The sequence below is a fragment of the Sylvia atricapilla genome, chromosome 21, assembly GCF_009819655.1.
Source record: "Sylvia atricapilla isolate bSylAtr1 chromosome 21, bSylAtr1.pri, whole genome shotgun sequence".
In the NCBI taxonomy this organism is placed as follows: domain Eukaryota; kingdom Metazoa; phylum Chordata; class Aves; order Passeriformes; family Sylviidae; genus Sylvia; species Sylvia atricapilla.
In genome coordinates this window covers 7,827,800-7,847,941 of record NC_089160.1, presented here as the reverse complement: position 1 = coordinate 7,847,941, position 20,142 = coordinate 7,827,800, and the positions used below count along the sequence as shown (strand labels likewise).

At 44.1% G+C, this 20,142-nt stretch overlaps 2 protein-coding genes across 4 annotated transcripts in view; one reads left to right on the top strand and one right to left on the bottom strand.

Moving 5' to 3' along the window:
• The first annotated feature begins 4,987 nt into the window (after positions 1-4,987).
• On the top strand, positions 4,988-11,800 carry NXT2 (nuclear transport factor 2 like export factor 2). The gene is made up of 4 exons (XM_066334101.1): positions 4,988-5,078; positions 7,541-7,627; positions 8,303-8,447; positions 9,319-11,800. Exons 1-4 carry the CDS (start codon positions 5,064-5,066, stop codon positions 9,495-9,497), a joined length of 426 nt encoding a protein of 141 aa, XP_066190198.1. The 5' UTR covers positions 4,988-5,063; the 3' UTR covers positions 9,498-11,800.
• Positions 11,801-16,407: 4,607 nt separating this feature from the next.
• The window catches only part of ACSL4 (acyl-CoA synthetase long chain family member 4), a 28,736-nt gene continuing 25,001 nt past the window's right edge, over positions 16,408-20,142 (bottom strand). For all 3 annotated transcript variants that reach the window (XM_066334099.1, XM_066334100.1, XM_066334098.1), the window contains 2 exons: positions 19,844-20,001; positions 16,408-18,852 (listed from right to left, as the gene is read on the bottom strand). In XM_066334099.1, coding sequence (XP_066190196.1) covers positions 18,695-18,852; positions 19,844-20,001 — 316 coding nt within the window. In that variant the 3' untranslated portion in view covers positions 16,408-18,694. The remainder of the gene's footprint in view (positions 18,853-19,843; positions 20,002-20,142) is intronic.

The following is a 20,142-nucleotide window of genomic DNA, read 5'->3' as shown; positions in this document are numbered from 1 at the left end:
TGACGATCTGCCTAAAAATAAAAATTAGAGTAAGTCCCTTGTGCACATTTCTGTCTCCTTTCTCAAATGAGATCAACTGACACCGATACTTGGAGTCTGGGTGGCTGGAGAACATTGCTGAGCACACCAGGGCGCCAGGGAGTGCTGCTCTGGGTGCACAATAGCTCTGGGGCTCCTCCTGGCCAGGGACTGGCCCTGTAACCGAGTGAAGCTGCTGGGAGGAGATGTGCTCTTTTCACAACTCTCTGGGAGAAATCAAAGTTTGTACTCCGTGTGCACAGACTCCTTCATAGATCAGTGACAGAAATTCCTTGGTTCTCAGCAGCCTTCATAGTTTGGGGCATCTAGTGCAAATAATAACAAAATTCCCTGTCTCTATTAATTATCAGGCTATTGCATACCCCAGAGCCCACTTTAAATTATCAAAATTTGTTCATTTTTGGCAGTTGAACGTGCAAAGGTGTGTTCCATAACTGTCGTTGTACCTTCCTGTCCTCCTGCTTGAAACTGAAAAAGAACTTGGAAGTGTTTCTTCTGCCTCTGTACTTAAGTGCCACATAACCTCATTCCAAATATCTGGGAATATAAAAATAATTCACTTTCCCAATATTTTCCTATACTTTTGTTTTAGTGATATTTGTGAGACACTCAGAGGTACTGTCTGTATTTGAAGAGATTTTCAAACTTCAGTGATACTAATTCTTTTGTTTTCAGGGCTAGGATGTTATACTCAGACCTAATATACTAAAAAGCCATAGGTCTGTGTGGCCTTTTACGTACCTTGGGAAAAAATTTTAATTTTCCAGAATATTCCCTCACACTATCGTTGAAAATATCTAACATTTTCTGTAATCTGCTGGATTATACAAAGGAAAGATATTCTACAGTGTTGTCAGACCTTAAATACATAAATCTTCTTCTTCCTTCTCCTTTTACTCTATCTCAAGCCTGGTTTGAATAACAAGCAGGAATCTTCACAAAAGACACAAACATCATTCTCTCCTTCCAGAGGAATCTGTTCTGTTATTCACAGTTCTCAGCATCATTTCATCAAAAATCTACAGATTGCAACAGGTGCCCCACTTGGAGTCCATGAGGTTGCTGGTTCTTTTGCTCTCCCATTTATAAAATGCTGTCTTTAGAAGGAAATTATTCATGTTACTGCTAATTACTGTTACTGATTTAGCAGAGGGATGCAGTTGGTGTTGGGAAGCCTGAGGACTTGACTGAGCTGGTGGTTGCCAGAAGTAAAAGGAATTTGCCTGAACAACTTTAGATAGTTTTGTTACAGTAAAACTTCTAAACTCCCACCAGTGCCCCAAGACCAGCCTGAAAGGTTTTACGAGCTTTGAAAATACAAAAGCCTTCAGGTCCCCATGGCAGGTGAATAAAGGCGCTCTGAGTTTTGGCAGATCCGGGACAAGAAGTTCGGATGCCGCTGTCCCGGCTCTTGCTCCATCGGTGAGCACACTGAACACGAGTGCCCGCAGAGCTGCGAGCCGCCCCGGCGGCTGTGCCTGCAGGGGACGGACACACTGTGCTGTTAGTCAGCGCACACTGCTGGAGAGCAGAGGCACCTCCATCGCTCAGGCGCCGTCCTGGGCCCGGCGGGGCCGCGCCGTGAGGGGCCGTGAGGGGCCGCGCCCGGGCCCGCCATGGCCGCTCCGCGTGACGTCACCGCGCAGCGCCCGCTCGGCCGTGACGTCAGCGCCGCCTGCGGGCCAGCCGGGGAACGGGCCGGGCAGTGCGCCACGGCGGTGACGTCACGCGTGGGACGGCTCGGGACCGGCTCGGGACCGCCTCGGGACTGGCTCCGGACCGGCTCGGGACTGGCTCCGGGACTGCCTCAGGACCGGCTCCGGACCGGCTCCGGGACTGCTTCGGGACCGCCTCGGGACCGCCCTAGGGACTGGCTCCGGGACCGCCTAGGGACCGGCTCAGGACCGGCTCAGGACCAGCTCCGGGACCGGCTCCGGACCGGCTCCGGGACCGGCTCAGGACCGGCTCAGGACCGGCTCGGGACCGGCTCAGGACTGCCTCCGGACCGGCTCGGGGACTTGAGCCTGTCCCTTGGGCGGACCCTGAGGCGGACCCGGAGCCGGTGCCCGGGCGGTCCCCGAGGCGATCATAGTGCACGCTGTCAGTGAAATGTTTTTTTTTGAAGAGAGTTTTCCTGTCCCTTGATTAGTTGTATGTTGCGAGCAGTTGAAGTTAACACGATGTGTATTATCATTCAGGCAGTTTCTCCTGTGCCACAAGTAGTACTGGTGAAGGAGAAATTAGATGGATGATTGGTAAGTTGTATCTCTGCTAACTAGATTTCCCATCCATTATGCACTCTGCCGACTCTATTATTACTCACTGCAATATACTTTCAAACCGATTTTTTCAGGATGTAACTTGATCTACTGTTTTTATTACCTTCACTCCTGGTGCTTATCTCCTACAGTTCATAAAACATCTGTTTGGATGGGTACAGTTCTGTTCTCTGAGCTCTTCAGAGGTATTGGATGACTGTCTTCAATTCCCACATTTTCTTCTTACACGTATTTGTGTGGTGATTTCACAAACCCTCAGCTTCAAAGCTTGCCTGTGCTCAGATGTTTTTCAGGTCCACCTCTCCATTTCTAAGCATTTTCCTATCACATAAGGTTGGTTCATTTCCTGTTGAATATCTTCTTTACCACAGTTTTCCCAGTTGCTCAACCCTGTAAAAACATGCTGTTTCTTTGATCGAGTATTCGTACTTCACTGCTTCATGCAAAACATTCCCTAATAACACCTCTAATAAACATGTTTGTTCTTTCCCCACAGCTATGACTCTCTAAGGTCACTCCCCAGCCCTGACTGTTGTAACATCTTCCACAATTTCCATGATCTGGAATTTCCCTCTCCCTTCTCCCCCCATAGATTATAGAAAATGTATTTGTTGTCTCATTGAAGTCAAATAATGCATCAGTACCTACTGAAATGAAGAGAATTTTAAAATTTCTTTAACAAGCAAATGTGGTGACACTTTGAACTGACCTGTTCTGAAAATCTATCTCCACTTGAGACTGCTCTGAATGGAGTAAAATGGAACAGTTATTTGTATTGATCTCAGCATATCCCACTGGATACAATTACCACTTCAACATATAGCAAGTCCTGGTTTTCTTTAAAAAACAAGGGAGGTATTTATCGGCGTAAGAGTCGTTGCATTCCTCCAGTTCTGGTATGGCAGAAATTTGGGGATGAGTGGTCAGCTGAGAGTCCCCATGGGACTGTAACAAGCACAGGCCCACCCAGGTCCACCCTTCATCCCGGGAACTGGCCAAAACAGGCTTTCTTAAATCCGCTGGAGTTTAGTAAATCCCAAATCCAGCTTGAGAATTAATTGTTTTATCCAGCCTGTAAGTCAAACATCTGAGACGTACTCACAGTTCTCATTAACATCAACAGATCAAATCTTGGAGTTCTTATTGAGCTCTTGCTCAGGCAAAACCCTCAAACACCGAGTCACGATCCAGTTTCCCCAGAATCCCATTAATCAGAGTCTGTCTGGATTTGGCCAGTGTCAGTTGCTTCCCTTGTTCATCAAGGAGACAGTTCATCAATTTTCTGTCCATCTGGGAACATTACTGCACTCTCTGGTAATTTTATCAACAGCTGACAGCCTTGCCTTTCACAAGAACCCCTCGCTATTCACAGAGATGTTGGTCTTAGAGAACAGCCTAGCCTAGGACAGCCTTTGCAGACGCTGCTTTAGCAGCTTGAAAGCTCAAGTGTTGTGTGAATTCTGTCCTGGAGGGAATGAGACGTGCTGGAGCTTTGGCAGTCAGCCGGGTTTTGGGAGCAGGGATGCTGCGTGTCCGGGGACACCGTGCTGGCTGAGGAGCCTCACAGGAACAAGAACAAGAACAGCCAACCTGCCAGCTTAATTCACAGCACATCGGTGCTTTGGGCTCTACTGGGGAGAATGGCAAACAAAATTTTAAAGATTTGCCTTCTGCTGCCCCTTGGACTTGCCCTTCAGTGTTGGGTACAACGCTGCAGTGAGGTTCTTGAGCCTGCAGGGTTCAAGAGTGTGATGATTCCAGTGATATAATGAGTATCAATACATTGAATTGGTACAAGGAATCAGTAAATTAAGAAGTGTTGTAGTTTGTTGGGGTGTTTTTTTTTTTTAATAGACAGTGTTCAATGGAAATCTGTCAGTGTTAATTGCATAATCTTGGAGGAAAATAAATTATTGCCCATTGAAAGTTACTAATCCATTAATCCAAGTCCAGGAAGACTATCTGCACAACCAAGGACTGTTCATTTAATCGAGGATAATCAGGACCCCTAGGCCTAATTTTAGTCATTACAGAAATGTCAGAGGTTGCTGTGACACAGAGCAAGGTTCATTTGAGAAGCGGCCGGAGTAAAATGCAGTCTGTCTTCATTTTTGCATAGGTCTTAATATAAATGTGCGTGATTGTCACGTGAGGGTTCTGTGGGAATATGTGAACTCTTCACCTTAGTGAAGATTGAATTCCGTTTTTATTCAGTGGTCATTCCTTGCCCAGTATCAAATAATTTACGATAAAAATCTGTGCAGGATGTCTGAATTTATTCAGTGATTTGTTACCAGTTTTAATTGATTTTAATCAATGGCTGAAACCAGAAAGAAAATATAGCCTAACCCAGATGGCCGAATGCATTTCCGAAATCCTTATACTTCCTTACTTCAGTAAAGACATTTAGGGATTTTGAGTAAATTTGACTGAAGGTCTAAAGCAGTCCCTTCTAAGCATTTCGCCATACAAACAGAGAAACCCATGACACTATCCGCTATCTAACTGTGATTACATGTTTAATTCCTTTTCCCTAGTACCATGTCTCTGGGGAGACTCACGCACTAGCGGTGGCACAGCCCGGTGACAGCGGTGGCGGACGGAACGGTCCGGCCTCAGCCGCAGCCGCAGCCGGAGCGGGTTTGCCGGCGGACCGCGGGGGACGGCGGAGCGCTTTGTGCGGGGGACGCGCGGCCGGAAGCGGCAGAGCCGGGCACTTCCGCCGCCCTCCCGCCTCGCCGCCCCATGGCCGCGTCTGTGGTGAGTCCGGGCCGCGCCGGGAACCGCCGGCAACCGCTGCCCGGGGCGGGCCGAGCGCGGGCTGTCCGCCTCGGGAGATGCTGAGTGGGAGAGGGCGGGTGTGGGAGAGCGGGGAGGCCGCCGGGAGTGTCCCGGCTCCGTGAGGGACGGCGCGGGCAGGGCGGCAGCGCCTGAGCGCCGGGCGCGGGCGGGGGCCACGGCCGCCCTGCCGAGGGTCCTCGTGTGTCCCGGCCTCAGCGTTCTCGTGCGGGGCTTTTAGGGCAGGGAAGAGCTCAGGGAGGCCGTCGGCAGGGTTGGAAAACTGCTCGGAGTTGCCGCCAGAGTCTTCGAGTTGATTTGGGGGTTGGTTGGTTGGTTTTTTTCAATGATGGCTTTCCTGTTAAAAGCTTGGAAGGGGGATTTCTGGGTGAGGAGTGAGGTGGTTGGGCGTTGGAACCCGAAGGAACCGTGACCGTCTCCATCCTCGGAGATGTCCCAGGACAGAGGACACAGAGCTGTCAGATGCAGCCTGGAAGGTGGATCAAAATTTGGAGTCAGCTCTGCTTTGAAAAGGGATTAGGACCAGAGGACCTCCAGAAGTTTATTCCAGCCTAAATTGTTCACAGAATTTAAGATGTTTGGTGGTTATGGCTGTAAAAACTTGCCAAAACCAACAGATCTTGTGGGAAATGGATTTGTGGAGGATTCCCAAAGCCTGACAGAACTCACATAATGTGGATCTGTGTGCAAACCTTGAGATAAGAAATGCTGACTTAGAAATGCCGCGGGATGGGACAGACACTGCTGAGAGAGGAATGGAACTAGAAACAAGTTTCAAAGGATGGCCTTGCAAATAGGACTGGAGACTTTGGAGAAATAAAATTATGAAAGGTGCATTGTATAGGACCCACGAGGGGTAATTTTAGATGTTTGGCTTTAAGGCATTTACAGCATTGTGTGACAAAAGCTGATGAGCCAAGAAACACATATAATGCATTGGAATTAGGAAATAGTTTGGCTTCTGATTGTGATGGATGAATTGTAACATCTGTATTGTCTCAACTCTTAAGATGAGACTGAAAATGGAATAAAAGTTTTTAAAACGCCTCTCAGTTGCCCCGTCTCTGGGTCAGAAGAGAGTTTAATCTGACAGAGCTGTTTCCTCTCAGGCTTTTACTGCACGTACCCCAACAACTCATTCCAGTCTCCTGATATTTCTCCAGTGCCCTCCCTGGTGCTGGTTCCCTCTGTTGGGAGCGGAGTGAGGCTGTTTGGTGCTGCCTGGGCAGGGTCGGTGTGCAGGGGGAGCTGCCTGAGGGCACCACAGCAGAGCTGCAGTTCCCGGGGCAGGGCTGACACTCCTCAGTTCCTCTGGGCACTTTCTGGCTTTGGCATTGCCCTCTGAGTTTGGGAATTGCTGGGGAGGGGAGGAAGGTGAAGAGCAGTTCATGTCCTTGCAGGAAAAGAGAGAAGAGAGTGCACAGAAAGATGTTTGGCTTTGTTGAATAAACAGGGATTATCTGATAGGCCTTAGTTACTTCTCAGATTTTTTTTCTCTGATTATGAATATTTCTTGTGTTAATAAGGGAGGAATTCCTGATGGTTCTGGAGGATATTCAGTAAAAGCAACCAAGAAAATGCAAGCAGTGAAATTGTTCAGCACTGATTGAGCTGCAGATACTGAGAGTATAACAGTGAAATAGGCCAATGATAAATAATAATCAATGAAACAATGGATGACAAGAGAACCAAATGCAGGTTTATGGATGTGAGGACAGGAAATGCAGAATCTGCTTTCCAGGATGTCCCAGTTCAGGGTCTGTAAGAGACCAAAGGCCAGACAGTTGAACAAACTGAGCAAATAACCCGGTGACATCACAGTGCAGTGGTGGGACAGCAAAGGCTTTTACCTGGGGATGAATAAAAGTAGAGAGGTGTAAGGAAAATAATGAGGTGTGAGGAGAAAGTGTTTGGGTTTGACCTGTGGATATAGCACTGATCAGTACTGGAAGGAATACATCCAGACATTGGTGTTCTCTCTTGTACTATATTTTATTTTTGTATATAAAAAGGTATGTTAAAAATGAGACTAGGATGGCAATGTGATGGCCTTCTTGCTGATTCTCAGATGTGCACGAATAAATCTTGTTCCTTAACTTTATTTCAGAACAACCATCACAGCAACAACTGTTTTCCTTGTGTGGCCACACTACCTGCAGCCAGCTGTGGCCCATTTCCCATGTAAATATTTGCAATTTAAATACAATAAATAGATCAGCATTCAAAATTCTGAAACTGTCACCTGCCTAACAGCTGGTACTTCTGCAAGTAGAAATCAATAAACAAATAGAATGAATTTCAACATTATTTGATGTCATCTTTTGATGAGCATGGAAAAGACCAGTCAAAGTGACTTGCAAGAAAAATTGAGTCAACGATTGGATTGCATAACTAAAGAAATCTGGTATGATTCTTCCCTGCAGGATTTCAAAACCTATGTGGATCAAGCTTGTAGAGCTGCAGATGAGTTTGTCAACATTTACTATGAGACAATGGACAAAAGAAGAAGGGTATGTAGCTGTTTTGACAATAGTTCAGCCTGTCCTGGCACTTGTTTGTGTTTTAGTCCTTACACTGAAAGCACCTGAGCATTGGTTCCCCTGTGCTGTATTGGCCGTGGTGGTGCAGGGCAGCTCCTCCTCATTTTGTGCTCCTGTGCAGCCTTGCTGTAAAAGGGGCTGTTCAGAAGATAAATGCCTTTAGACTTCTCCTGGCCCTCATTCAGTTGTGTGCAGCTGTGTCTTAGAGGTACAGGGTTTGGTCAGTGCAGGGAAGCAGAACTTGCTTTATTTTCCCTTGAGGTCAGGATTTAGCTGCCTTTTCCCCAAACTTCTTCCATTAACAGTTATCTTTTTTGGTTCTGGGGATCTTCCAAGTGCCTGAAGTTGAAGCAGCCCAGCTCTGTCTGGCTCTGCAAATCTTCCTGGACCACACTGATGTGGTACCACGTAAAAAATATTTTCACAAAGAATGGGGAAAAAATGTGGTACCAAATAAGAAATATTTCTCAAAAGAAAGCCTTGGAGACTGGCCTTTGGAATTTGAAATGTATAACTTGAAGTTTCTGTGAAAGTACCAGCAGTCCCATGTAACCTCACAGTCAGTAATTCACAGTGTATGTTTTGTGTGTTGTCCATTGTACGTTTATGTATTTTTCCTAAATGTGTGTTTTCATAATCATTCAGGCTTTAACCAGACTGTATTTGGACAAAGCAACATTAGTTTGGAATGGTAATGCAGTGTCTGGGCAAGAAGAACTAAATAAGTTTTTTGAAATGTTGCCATCAAGTGAATTCCAGGTTAATGTGTTGGACTGCCAGCCTGTTCACGGTAAGGTTGTATTTAGTTATTTTTCATTTTTATAACTATTGCAAGTGAGCAATTATTATAGTTCTTAATAATTCCTTTGGAATAAGCGTAGAGAAAATACCAAGGGTTCAAATGTCAAGTTGTGCTTAAATAAAGCACAGATCAAGAGATGCAGCAACTATACACTTTTTTCATATCTGGGAAAACATTTTAAGGACTTTTTTTTTGTTTAGATCATATTCAGACATGATCCATTTTCATGTATGGAAAAACTGTGCCTTTATCAGGTTATGTTGTGCTTGGGAGACCCCTATGGTGGTCTCAGTATAATGTAGAACAAATTGTTATGAACCTGTGTGTACCTTGATTTCTTTACATCTAGAATAGGTGTTAAGTTCTTTAGATTTCTGATTAACAACTCCTAAAGAAAGGCATACATAATTGAGAAGTTAATAAATTGCTTCTAATGGACATTTTGGGAACATAAGTAAGGGGAAAGCCTGTGGTCAAACACACTTCGCTTTGCTCTGCTGTGAAAAAGATACAATTTCTAATAACTGGGTGGGGGAGGAAGCATTTGCAAGTTGCTCACTCTCTACATGTGTGTATATCTCAAGTAATGAGAGCTCGTTGTAAGCACCAGCTGAGGTGTCTGTCAGTGCTCTAAAATGAAGAGCAGGAGGTGAAAATGGCCAAGCCGAGTTGGTGAAGGCACCGCTGTCTGTGTAGAAACGCTGCACCAGAGCTGCGCTCCCCTGCCTGTACCCAGCTGTTAGCCTGGCGCAGTGTAACCACACTTGAACCCAGCTTCTGTGTACATTTCCTGCCTCTTTACCTCCTGCTAGTCTTTGTTTGAGTTGTTTTCTTCATCATTTCATACCTCCTTGTGAAGAGCAAGCCACTCAAGGCCAGACAACAGTCCTCGTGGTGACAAGTGGGACTGTCAAATTTGATGGGGATAAGCAGCGCTACTTCAATCAGAACTTCCTGCTGACAGCACAGGCCACCCCCACCAACACCGTGTGGAAGATCGCCGGGGATTGCTTCCGTTTCCAGGACTGGGCCAGCTAGCAGGGCCTGCCCCAGGCTCTGAGTGACCTCTCACTTGGCACCCACGGCTCTGGCTCCACGTGCAGGCAGCTGCTCCCAGGGCAGGGAATGCACGCGCTCTTTGTGTTGCGTCTGACGTTGTACGGACGGTCCAACGGATGTTTCGGGGTTGATTCCAGTGACCACAGCTTTAGTAATAAAAACGTGAGAGGTTGCTCGTGTTAGTTGAATTTAGTAGAAGTGCTGAAGGCAGTGAGCTGTATTCGAATCATTCCTAAAATGCCTTACATGCAGCTGTGCTGCCGCTGCTGAGTGCTCAAACTGTTCTGTTGGAACACAAAATCCTATTCGTAGATCCAATTCTGACCAAATGTAGTTTTTTTCAACTTGAAAAGATCTGTTTTTACAGTAGCAGCATCTCTCTTTTGAAGAAGATGCTTGTGGCATGAAGCTGTCATTTTGAAAGCTCCCTGCTCCTGGTTGTAAGAGGCTGGGAAGGATTGCTTTGGTTTGTTCTGTTAGTGAAAGGAGCAAACACAGCTCCTAAATTTGTCATCTCTCAGTCCATTGGAAAGGTAAACTTTACCTTCTCTGATGCCAAAGGACTATTTATCTTTGGATTTCGTTTTGGTCTGAGCTTCCCAGACTTTGGTTGTTGATTCCATGGATTCATATGTAGGGCATGCTGAATGATTCGGAGCTCCCGTGCCAATAACTCTTCACATGCATGTGAAGGACTTCAAACTAATTATTTTTCTTTTGAAATGCTGACCTAGAAATAGGTCACATACGTGATTTCTGTTGGCTTTAATTGTGCATTGTGTTGCTATGAGGTTTGCATTATTTTTCTCATATTAAGTCTGCAAGTTTTGAATCCTTTCTGTCTTTTCAGGAAACTTGATAAAAAGTGGCACTGAAAGTGTGCATTACTGTGAAGCCTTCAATTTTTCTCATCAGTAGTTACTCACAACAGGTGCTTGCATTATTTTCAATTGAGAACAGCAGCTCTGCACCACTAGCACTATCTTCCTCTCATGCAGATTTTTACTGTATTTTTCATGTTCCTTTTAAACATTGCCTTTAATTTTTGATTCTGGAGGGTTTGTGTGTCTTGCATGAAACTTGTAGTTTAAAGCTTCCAGCTGCTTTGAAACACTTTTCAAGACTGTAAGTTGATTTTGGAACTTAAGAGCAAATCTGAGTGTCAGCAGCTTTGTTTCAAACTGGTGCATTTCTGTTTTAAGCTGAGTAAAACAAAAAAGCAAACCCAAAGTGTAGCTGTATAGCTGTAGCTGTGTTCCTGAGCATACACTTTCCAGTTCCTTGCTTATAACTGAAAATGCAGGAGGGGAAGCTTGTGACTCTCATCTTAACCCATGTTTCAATGACAACAGAAGTCTGAAAGCAGTTCCAGCTGCAGCTCACTTGTTCATTGATTTCAGTGGAGAAAAGTGTGGAAATGAGCAATATCTCACTTGTGTAAAACATCCAAAAGCATCTGTAGTTTGCAGTGTAATCCCAGAAAACTGTGGGATGTTTAGCTGAAATGAGTGGCTTTATTTCCTTTTCAGGCCCTCTAGTCTTCACACCAGTAAATTTGAATTAGCAACCTGTCTCTCTTCAGAGGCTCTTTATGGTCAGAACTGTTGTGTACCTCTTTTTCAGGCTGAAGAATTTGAATTCCTGCAGAACAGTGCAAGAACAGAATTTTTGAAACCTGTAAATATTGTAAATACATTGTTATTTCTGTATGTAGTGAAGAAAGGATCATTCTATTTAATTACTGTTTGTTCTTAAGAGAATATGTGATGTTCATATATTTGTATTTCCTCTACAAGATTGAAAAGGAGACATGACCTAAGCATGCCTGTAACTGGTACAGCATTGTTGAGCTGTGACACTGGCGTGGTGTATCCTGCTGGCTGTTTAACTTGCTGTTGATTGTGTAAGTGGTGTTACAGATCTGCTTTGCATACACAAAACAGGTTTTGCCTTCCAAAATGCAGCAGTGGGTGCAGCTTTGTTGGCTTGTTGGACCTTGAAGGCAGTCACCAGAACACACACTTATATCAGTACCTGATAAGCTTGTGCTGTGAATAAGTACTTATTGGATATTTTTATCCAAGTTTGAATTTGTATAATAGTTTTTTAGCTTTTTCTAGGCAGACTGGGAGATTCGAAATATATGAGGCGATGTTTCAGTCAATCAGATGTTATTCTCAGTTATTTTCATGCTGTTTAAATGTGAGCTGCTTTTAAATCTGACTTTTGCAATTAATCTTAAAAAAATCTGACCAAAAAAAAAAAAAAAAAAAAAAAGATAACACCCCACCACTACCTGGAACATGACTGAGGGAGATAACTAACTGGCCTAGCTGGACAAACCCAGTTAAAACTCTTACTTAGTAAGATCTGTGGATGGAGTAGGCCTTGGTCTGCATCCCCAGGGGTTTTGTAGGGAAATTGATTGGAACACCATTATTCAGGCCAGGGAGAGGGGCCAGTTACTCCTGCCTATTTCCATCTCCTCAGTGAGGATCACACAGGGTGATCAGTACTACCCTAATCAGCTCTTGCTCTTTGTAACTGAACATGCTGGTCTGCAAAGTATTTTTATTTATTATACTAAATGAGAATGTAGCTATTAGAGTCAAGTGGTGGTTTTACAATGGAGTAACTAATGGCACAAACAAAAAATCTCTTTGTTACTAGCTCTGTGCTGCTTGTTAATATTCTGTGCTGATATTAGCAGAGAACACAAAAAATGCTTTCATTTCATTCTGTCCAAACCCATCCAGCTGGTTTAGTGTGACCATTGCTGACTCTACTGCAATATCCAAAATTTACAGTGGGCACCTATAAAATTAATGTGTTTGTACTCCAAACATTGAACTGGAGTTCATGCTTCCATTTTTTTTTGTTTGAGACCAAATTACTCCTGTAGAACCAGTCAGTGAAACAAAGCCAGCTGAAGAGCTAAGCACTTCCACGTATGAAATTGTAGCAACTGGAGACATCTTCTCTTTTGTATGTTCCCTGTATTGTCTTAGAGCCATCACTGCTTTTCTGTTGCTCTGTTCTTTTGGCATACTACCGTTCAATTGATTTAAAATGCCTATGTTGGAGAAAAGGGATTTGTTCTGATGGTATGAATGGTTGGTTCTGAGATGCCTGTGCTTCCTTAACCTGTCTGGAGAAAAGCACATTATAAAGAAATGCTGTTTTACCAGTAAAATGAATTTCCACACTTGAATATATTTTGTAAATTTTTGAAATTGTTTAAGACCTCTTGTAAGATTAATTTTAAAAACCTAAAACAAACAAGAAAAAAAAAAAAAACACCAAAAAACCCCCAAACCTACCAGTTACTCTACCTTTTTTTTATTATTATTACTAGAAAATTTCATAGCTTGTTCTTATGATATTAAAAGTGCAAGAAATAATTTGTGGCTTCCATATCTTTACTATTCGTGTTGTAGGTGTGAGTTCTGACTGTTGCCAGGTGCTGCTGGGGCAGCTCTGTCAGGGTAAAATGTGTCTGGAATAACCCCTATGGCAAATGCCTTGCCAGGAGCACTCCCAAGCAGTAAATTCTAAGCTGCCTAAAGGAACTATTTCCAAGTAACATATCCCTCTAAAAGTTACTGAAGTTTGGACTGTTCTCCAACACATACCTGGATGAAGTCAAACAAAAATTGAGCCAGATCCTTGGGTTGTAAATATTTTCACTGAGAACATGTTGTGCTTCTGCTGTTTCTAACCTGACCCTTCCAGCCCGTGACACAGCTGTCAGTCCTCCAGAGTGACAGGAGGGAACATCCTACAGCGACAACGGACCTGCTTTTAATTCCATGAAATGCTGCCCCAACCAACAGCATCGAGGTCAGACAACAGGGTGTGATACAAATAGATTTTAAAGAAAAATGTGTTAAATTGAGATCTAAAGATCTAAAGATGAGAGAGGTCTCTGTACATAAGTAATCATGGAATGGTTTTGTTTGGAAGGGACCTCAAGTTCCTCTAGTTCCAACCCCCTGCCATGGGCCAGCTTGTCCAGGACACCATCCTTGAACACTTCCAGGGATGGGGCATTCAGAACGTCTCAGGGCAGCCTGTTCTAGTGTCTTACCAGGCTCACATTCAAGAACGTCTTCCCAACAGCTCAGCTAAATTTCTCCTCTTTCAGTTTAAAACCATTCCCATGTGAAAACTCCCAGGCCCCCTCTAGGAACTGAAAGGCCGCGCTGTGTAATGCAGGTCTTCCCTGTAGGTACAGACGGGGCCGGAGCTGAAGAACAGCTCTCACGTATGACAGCTCTCGGGCTGTACTGTCCGAGAACAGAGTGATTCCTCCTCCAGCGCTGTCCTCATTCCCCAGTTGGGAGGGCAGCACAAGGCGCTGCCGCCGCAGGACGGAGCCTTGGTGTGCCGGGCTGCCGCATCCTCCTGTGCCGGGGTCGTGGCTGGGCTCCAGCTCCCGCCGGTGCACGCCAGGATGTGCTCCCCGGGCAGGCAGGGGGCTCACCTGGGGCAGGATGTGCTCCCTGGGCAGGCAGGGGGCTCACCTGGGGCAGGATGTGCTCCCTGGAGGGGCAGGGGGCTCACCTGGGGCAGGATGCGGAGCCAGCCGTGGCCCCCGCGCTGGGGTTGGGCTCCCGCGGCAGAGCCCCGAGCAGCGCCGCTGGATCCCTGGGACACCCGGGCACAGCTCCGGGCACCGCGGGGCTGCCGCTGTCACGGCCCGACACAGCCGTGGATATTATATCTGGATAAACTAGAACGCTTTATCAGTCTAGAATGGGTTTCCTTTTCTTCAAATGTGTCTCTCCCCAATGAAGGGTGTAGCAAGAGTCAAGCTATTACAGCACCCAGTAGCACAGCAGTAGTGCAAACATTATTACCCTATTTCTGTCAGACCTCGTTCAAATTAAATTCTGTGTAAATGACAGGCTCAGTGCAAATGTCTGTTTAATACAGTCCACGCTGGTCCTCCGTGGCCCGTGTACTGCTCTCATAAAGCAATCACTGATACACTTTGCAGCAGCATTGAGTGAACTGGAAATGTGTTTTATTAATTCTGTAAGTTTTACTCTGGGTATTGTTTGCAATTCCATGTAACCAGTGACTGCAAGTTTTGCTGATCGTATTTTGTAGGTGATGTTTTTACCATTTTATGAAAAAAACCCCACCAGATTTATTATTTTTAAGCTTGGAGCGTGTGAAGTTTAGCCTTCAAAAAGGAAATTGCATTACTGCCATGTAAACAGAGCTTAGCCATTGGGCAGCCTCAGTATGAAGGAAGAGAAACCCCACCACAAACAAAAATAACCAAACCCAAACAAAGCCAAGGTACAAACAAAAGCCCCAACACAGCAGAACCAAATAGATAATGAGAATTTATTTCTCATTTTGCATGTAATTGCAACAACACTAATTTATTGTTAGAATACAACACAGTTATTTGAAGCTATTGTTCTGAGATGTGGTAGATATGGCCTTTTTTCTTTTTTTTCTCTTTTTGTGCTACTGCAAATGAGTGACCCACATTCTGAAGTGGTGGTGTGTTCCTTTTATCGCCTGCCAGTGTGCTGGGGATTGCCGTTCGCGCTGGGGGAGCTGGCAGGCAGCACCCTGTGGCTCAGGCTGAGCGTCGTCAAGGGCACTGCATTGCATGGGCTGCTTCAACACCACCTCACCTGCTCCTCAGGGAGGAACTCCTTCCTCTCCCTCTTCAGACTCATTTTCCCCCTTTAAAGCCGTTAATGACATCTGCCTGTCGCAGGCAGCATTGCTGTTGTGCCATGGGCAGGACCCCGCCAGCCCCAGCCGGGTCTGTGCCAAGGCTCTTCCTCAAAGGCTTCCTCGAGCTTCTTTGACTGAGCCTCTGAAGCCTTTCAGTGGCAGAGATCTTGGGTGACCAGTTCAGTATCTAGTAAGGAAGTGGTTTTAAATCCCCTGTTTCTTTTAAAATACCAAATCATCCGTTTCACTTTGTGCTAACTTCCACCCTGCTCCTCCTCCTCCTTCCCTGGGGCCAGCCCCATGTGCCTTGGTCAGGGTAGCTGTGCATGGAGCTGCACCTTAATCATCCTGTGGCATGTGCAGTTCCTCCTCAGGCCAGCTACAGCACGCTCATCTCCCCTCTCAGCTGAAGCTTTCCAGTCCCCCCTTGTGGCTGTTACACTCTTTCTCTAGACACACCCTGTCTTTTGAGGTAGGGGCCTAAATATAATCTTACACCAGATACGCCCAAACTGGATTTTGTTTCTCTTTGAACTTGTTGCCTCGTCTTACAAGGATGATTTAAAATTCTGAACCTCCTTTCTCTGAAGAACTTTCAGCATTTTGGGACCCTGAGCAGCACATGAACCTCTCCCTCACATTTCAGTCCCATGGTGTACGTCCTTTCAGATAAACAGCATCTGGAACATCTGGAACTATCACATGATTCACATCTATAACTATCACATAATGATTCTGAAGTAATTTACTATCTCTTCATCTGCAGCTTAGTTCCTTCTTTTTAATGAATCAAACACTCTTGCCCATTCTGTTTCTCCTCCACAAGCTCTGTCACAAAAAGGATTTAGAATTCATTAAAAGGAAGGATAAAGTTCTTGCCCAGCTGCAAGGTTATTTGCAAACAATCCCTATATTTGAAGGCAGCCTGATGTAATTCTTCCCCTTCCCCAAAGGTGCTTGAAAAGCTGATAATGGAGCAAATCGTCCTTTGCAGAACATCCACCTCTAGTTCATCCCTTACAAGAAAAAGCAGGCCCACTGGAGGCTCGGTTTTTGTTCCCTGAAGTTTGGACTCAGTGCTGCTGCTTTTGAGCAGTCTGTGTAAGGCAGGCTCAGTTTCAGACAGAATGTGAGGCACAGAACAGGAACAGAGAGCTTGTGCAATATAAAGATATTCCAGAACACAAACTTGTTGAACCATTGAAGTTGTATTCCACTTTTGAAATGTTAACATTGTGTGTGTGTATATATACTTTGAAAATAGCGATCCTCAGTCAACCGAGACACAGAAGATAAAATACAATTCATATAAATACATTCATGGCTTAAAAAAAATAGTCTTATAACCTGCTGACAGACTCGAGTATCTTTCTGACATGTATTTCACTTTAGTGATGCTATTAGGCTGACTAAAGGCTATTAAGCAGAGACCAGTTTTAAAACATGGAAAAATTGGTAACATGGCTCCAGGACCAAAGTAATTTTAAGTTTCTACAGATACAGGAAGTATTGCCTGTTGTCAAAAAACAACTGTGTGTATTTTTAAAAAAATTAATTTTTTAGAAAAGCTATCTCCTTGTTTCTTTTAGTGACTCTTGTAGTTCCATGCACAACTGGATACTGTCACCTTTTTATGCCAGATTTTCTTTCTCTCTTTTGGAAGCTGAGCTGGCAGTGTTCTGCACTAGCCAGAGAAAATTATGCACGGTGAAGTCTGAAGTTGATCCCCAGAAGAAGGAATGGTTTACTTGAAGAGTGTAGAGCCATCATTTACTTTTGCCAAAGTCTATTTTAACTGGAAAATAAAAATACATATACATGCAGAAATGGAAAAACTTGTCCTGAAATTGCAAGCTCGTGTGTTCAAGAGAAGCAATGTACAAAATCTTTTACTTTCTGTACAGTGACAATACCAAATAATATTTTAACCATCATATACACAACACAAATATTATGAATAGAAATCTATAAATACTTTCAAATGAATTTGCAATATAGAGCAGTTGAGGGCCACAGCTGTACAAAATGTAAGCAACATATATAAAACGATTAAGAAAGTGCAAAGTAGAACAGTATCAAGAGCCTCCACTTTTTTACAGCACTTATGGTTCAAGTGTGAAGAGCTGGCAGGGATGCAGGAGCTCAGTTACAATTCCAAAGAAGACACAGTACAGGATTCGGCACACAAAATGATGAACTATTATTAAATTATCTCTTCCTCCTCCTTCACATCTATGACTTCCAGTTAATAAGAGAACATTTGTATAATGAATTTCTGTAAAGAGTGATTTGTCCCTATTTACAAGGTTCCAGGAAACAAAGATTCCCTGGCCACAGACTGCTTTGCTGTAAGTAAAACAAGACCAGACAGGGAAACTCCTGTTGGTTTCTGGTTGCCTCGTCCTGCTAACCACAGTGAAAAGGTGAACGGAAATTCCTTCCAGAAAGGAATGCAGACACTCCAAACCTGATTCTCTAAGTCATGTCCAGGTAAGCTGGACCAGTCCTCACATGTATGTGAAGGTCTAGAGAATCTGTGCCTTAAAAACATCAACCACCTCTCAAAAAACCCCACCAAAACTGCTCTGAGTTTCAAGTTTAGAGACCATTGCCCATCAGTTTCATAGCTGTTGCCAGTCCAGATTCAAGTTCTGTATTCAGGCACTGATTTCTCATCAGCAACCCTGGAGCAGTGCAAGTCTTTGTTTTCTTTAACACTCTGGGTCCAGTGGAAAGCTCTGCTTGAATTAAAATGCAGGGGTAATTAAAAACCTATTTGGTGAGTTGGAAGTTGAAATAGTTAATTCAACGCTCTTGAGCGAAATTTCTTATAACTTGTTTTCAGAAAGCTTTTCAGTTCACCTTTATTTCAATAAGTGTACTTTCTATTCTTTTGTAGGCACTGTAAATATTCAAGATATTGATGTGCAGAAGAATCCATCCATTCTCAAGCAGTGCGTTATTAGTGATCTCTAGCAAGTTCTTGACTCTGCTGTTGACTTGGTTTTGTTTTTAAATGGGAAAGGGTAGACATTAGATACTCCTTTTCCCTCCTTGCTAGAGGGAAGTATCTCATTTCAAGTGTCTTATTATGACAGAAGAATCATCACAATTACATTATTTTTTCCTCTTTGAAATACAGGCCAGACTTCAGCACGAGTTAATGAGCAGTTGTAAGCAGTCTGAATATGCTAGAGAAAAAATAGAATTACCTGGTCACACTGCTTCACATAATGATGTCTGTCTCAAAACTGGAGATGATCACACAAAACTCTATGAAGACCATCAGTGTCTAATCTGCTAATAATTACGAATTTGGAGTCTAAGATAGTCTCTGTTTTACTTGATAGAGATTACAGAAGGAGTCATCCATTTGGTGCGTTTTTTGAATGTGTGATATCTACAGTATACACAGACATCCAAAACTGAGGCATGAGAAGGAACCACCTGCACGACTGCCAGGTCAGCAGAGCAGTTTATTTGCCTCCATACATTCTTTCAATGTCATTGAGGTAATGGTTCTTCAGTTCTTTCCTTTTCAGCTTGAAAGCATCTGTTACCAACCCAGTCTCAGGGGTCCACGGTTCAGGGCTCAACCGCACCTTGATGGGGATTTCAAACCTTTCTAATTTCACTGCAGGGGACAAGAACAAAGAAAAGCAGCACTGTGATTACAAAGCCACATGAAATACTAACTCGTGTTCCCTAAAAATCTGGTCAGCACCCTGCAGCTTGTATACCATGGTGTCCTACTTAATGAAATAACCCTGCAGAAGAGCCACAGGCAGATTTCATCCTGTCCCATCACTGAGGCTGGTTAGTGTGCAAATACTCTAATGACAATGTGTTTAGAGCTTGTATTGGATGTGACAAAGCAAAATCTAAAGCTTGAAACAAATGACTGAGTAGCCTGAAGCTCTGAGCCTACTGCCACAGGAGCATACACTGAAATCTGCAGTTGTATCTTTGGTCCAGGAATGGAATAACTAGGTTAACTCAGACTAGCTGGACATGCTTCATATTCAAATTATAACTAAGTACTTGTACACTTTCCCTACTTCACTGTTTCTTTCCTGTATTTTTCATTCCTAAAAGTCTGTTTAGAGTTCAAAACAAAGGGACTTCTTTGTAGTTTTGTTACATTAGCCACTTATTTCCCTGCAGCTTGGAAGCAGTGGCTTGGCACATGCACAACCTCATTGCAACCACAAGGCTGCACACAAGGTTGTCCACAAGGATCATGGCTGTTCAAAGCTGTAGGGAACAAAGTTGTAAGGGGAAAAATGCTTTGAAGTCTCTTGCTTAACCAGTTTCCTTACCAGCAAATGCCTTGCAACTTTTCTTCCAATTAACAGCTATTTTAGATCTCATTTTAACCGTGTCAGACAAGCAACTTGTCTCCTGGATTTCGTTAAAAGAACCCTTCAGATATTTTGTAAAAAATACAGTAGTATTATGTAAATTCCTGGGATAATATGCAACAATTTCATGTGGTCTTTGCCTCGAGAAACTATTAAATTTTGGCAGCTACAGAGAGACTGGAATAAGGAGGAGCAGTTAGTGGGGACAATGAAAGTTTTTGCTGGATAACCCCCGTGGCCAGCAGGATGTGCTGTGGTACTTACTCTTGTTTGCCACCTCTTTAATCTCCCGCAGGATTTCTGCTTCCATGCTGGGATTGTTACAAATGTCCACCCAGCTGCCACTGATGCCTTTCTGCTCAGCCACTGCTGTCAGCTTCTTCTGGTTGGGGACCACAAAACTGATCACATAGGACTGGTCACTGCACAGAGTGGCAAGAGAAGGAAGGGAAAAAGTCATGGCTTTGATTTTAGGGTGTAAATTACCTGCTGTTGGACCCACAAATGCCCAAGGCATTCTGAACTGAAGTTATTCTACCATACAGAATCCTTCCTGGTTTACA

What these genes read in the sequence shown, in the direction of transcription:
- NXT2 (XM_066334101.1), top strand. An exon ending in CAATGGACAAAAGAAGAAGG is followed by an intron (nt 7,628 to 8,302) that starts GTATGTAGCTGT and finishes ATAATCATTCAG; the next exon opens with GCTTTAACCAGACTGTATTT. An exon ending in GGACTGCCAGCCTGTTCACG is followed by an intron (nt 8,448 to 9,318) that starts GTAAGGTTGTAT and finishes CTCCTTGTGAAG; the next exon opens with AGCAAGCCACTCAAGGCCAG.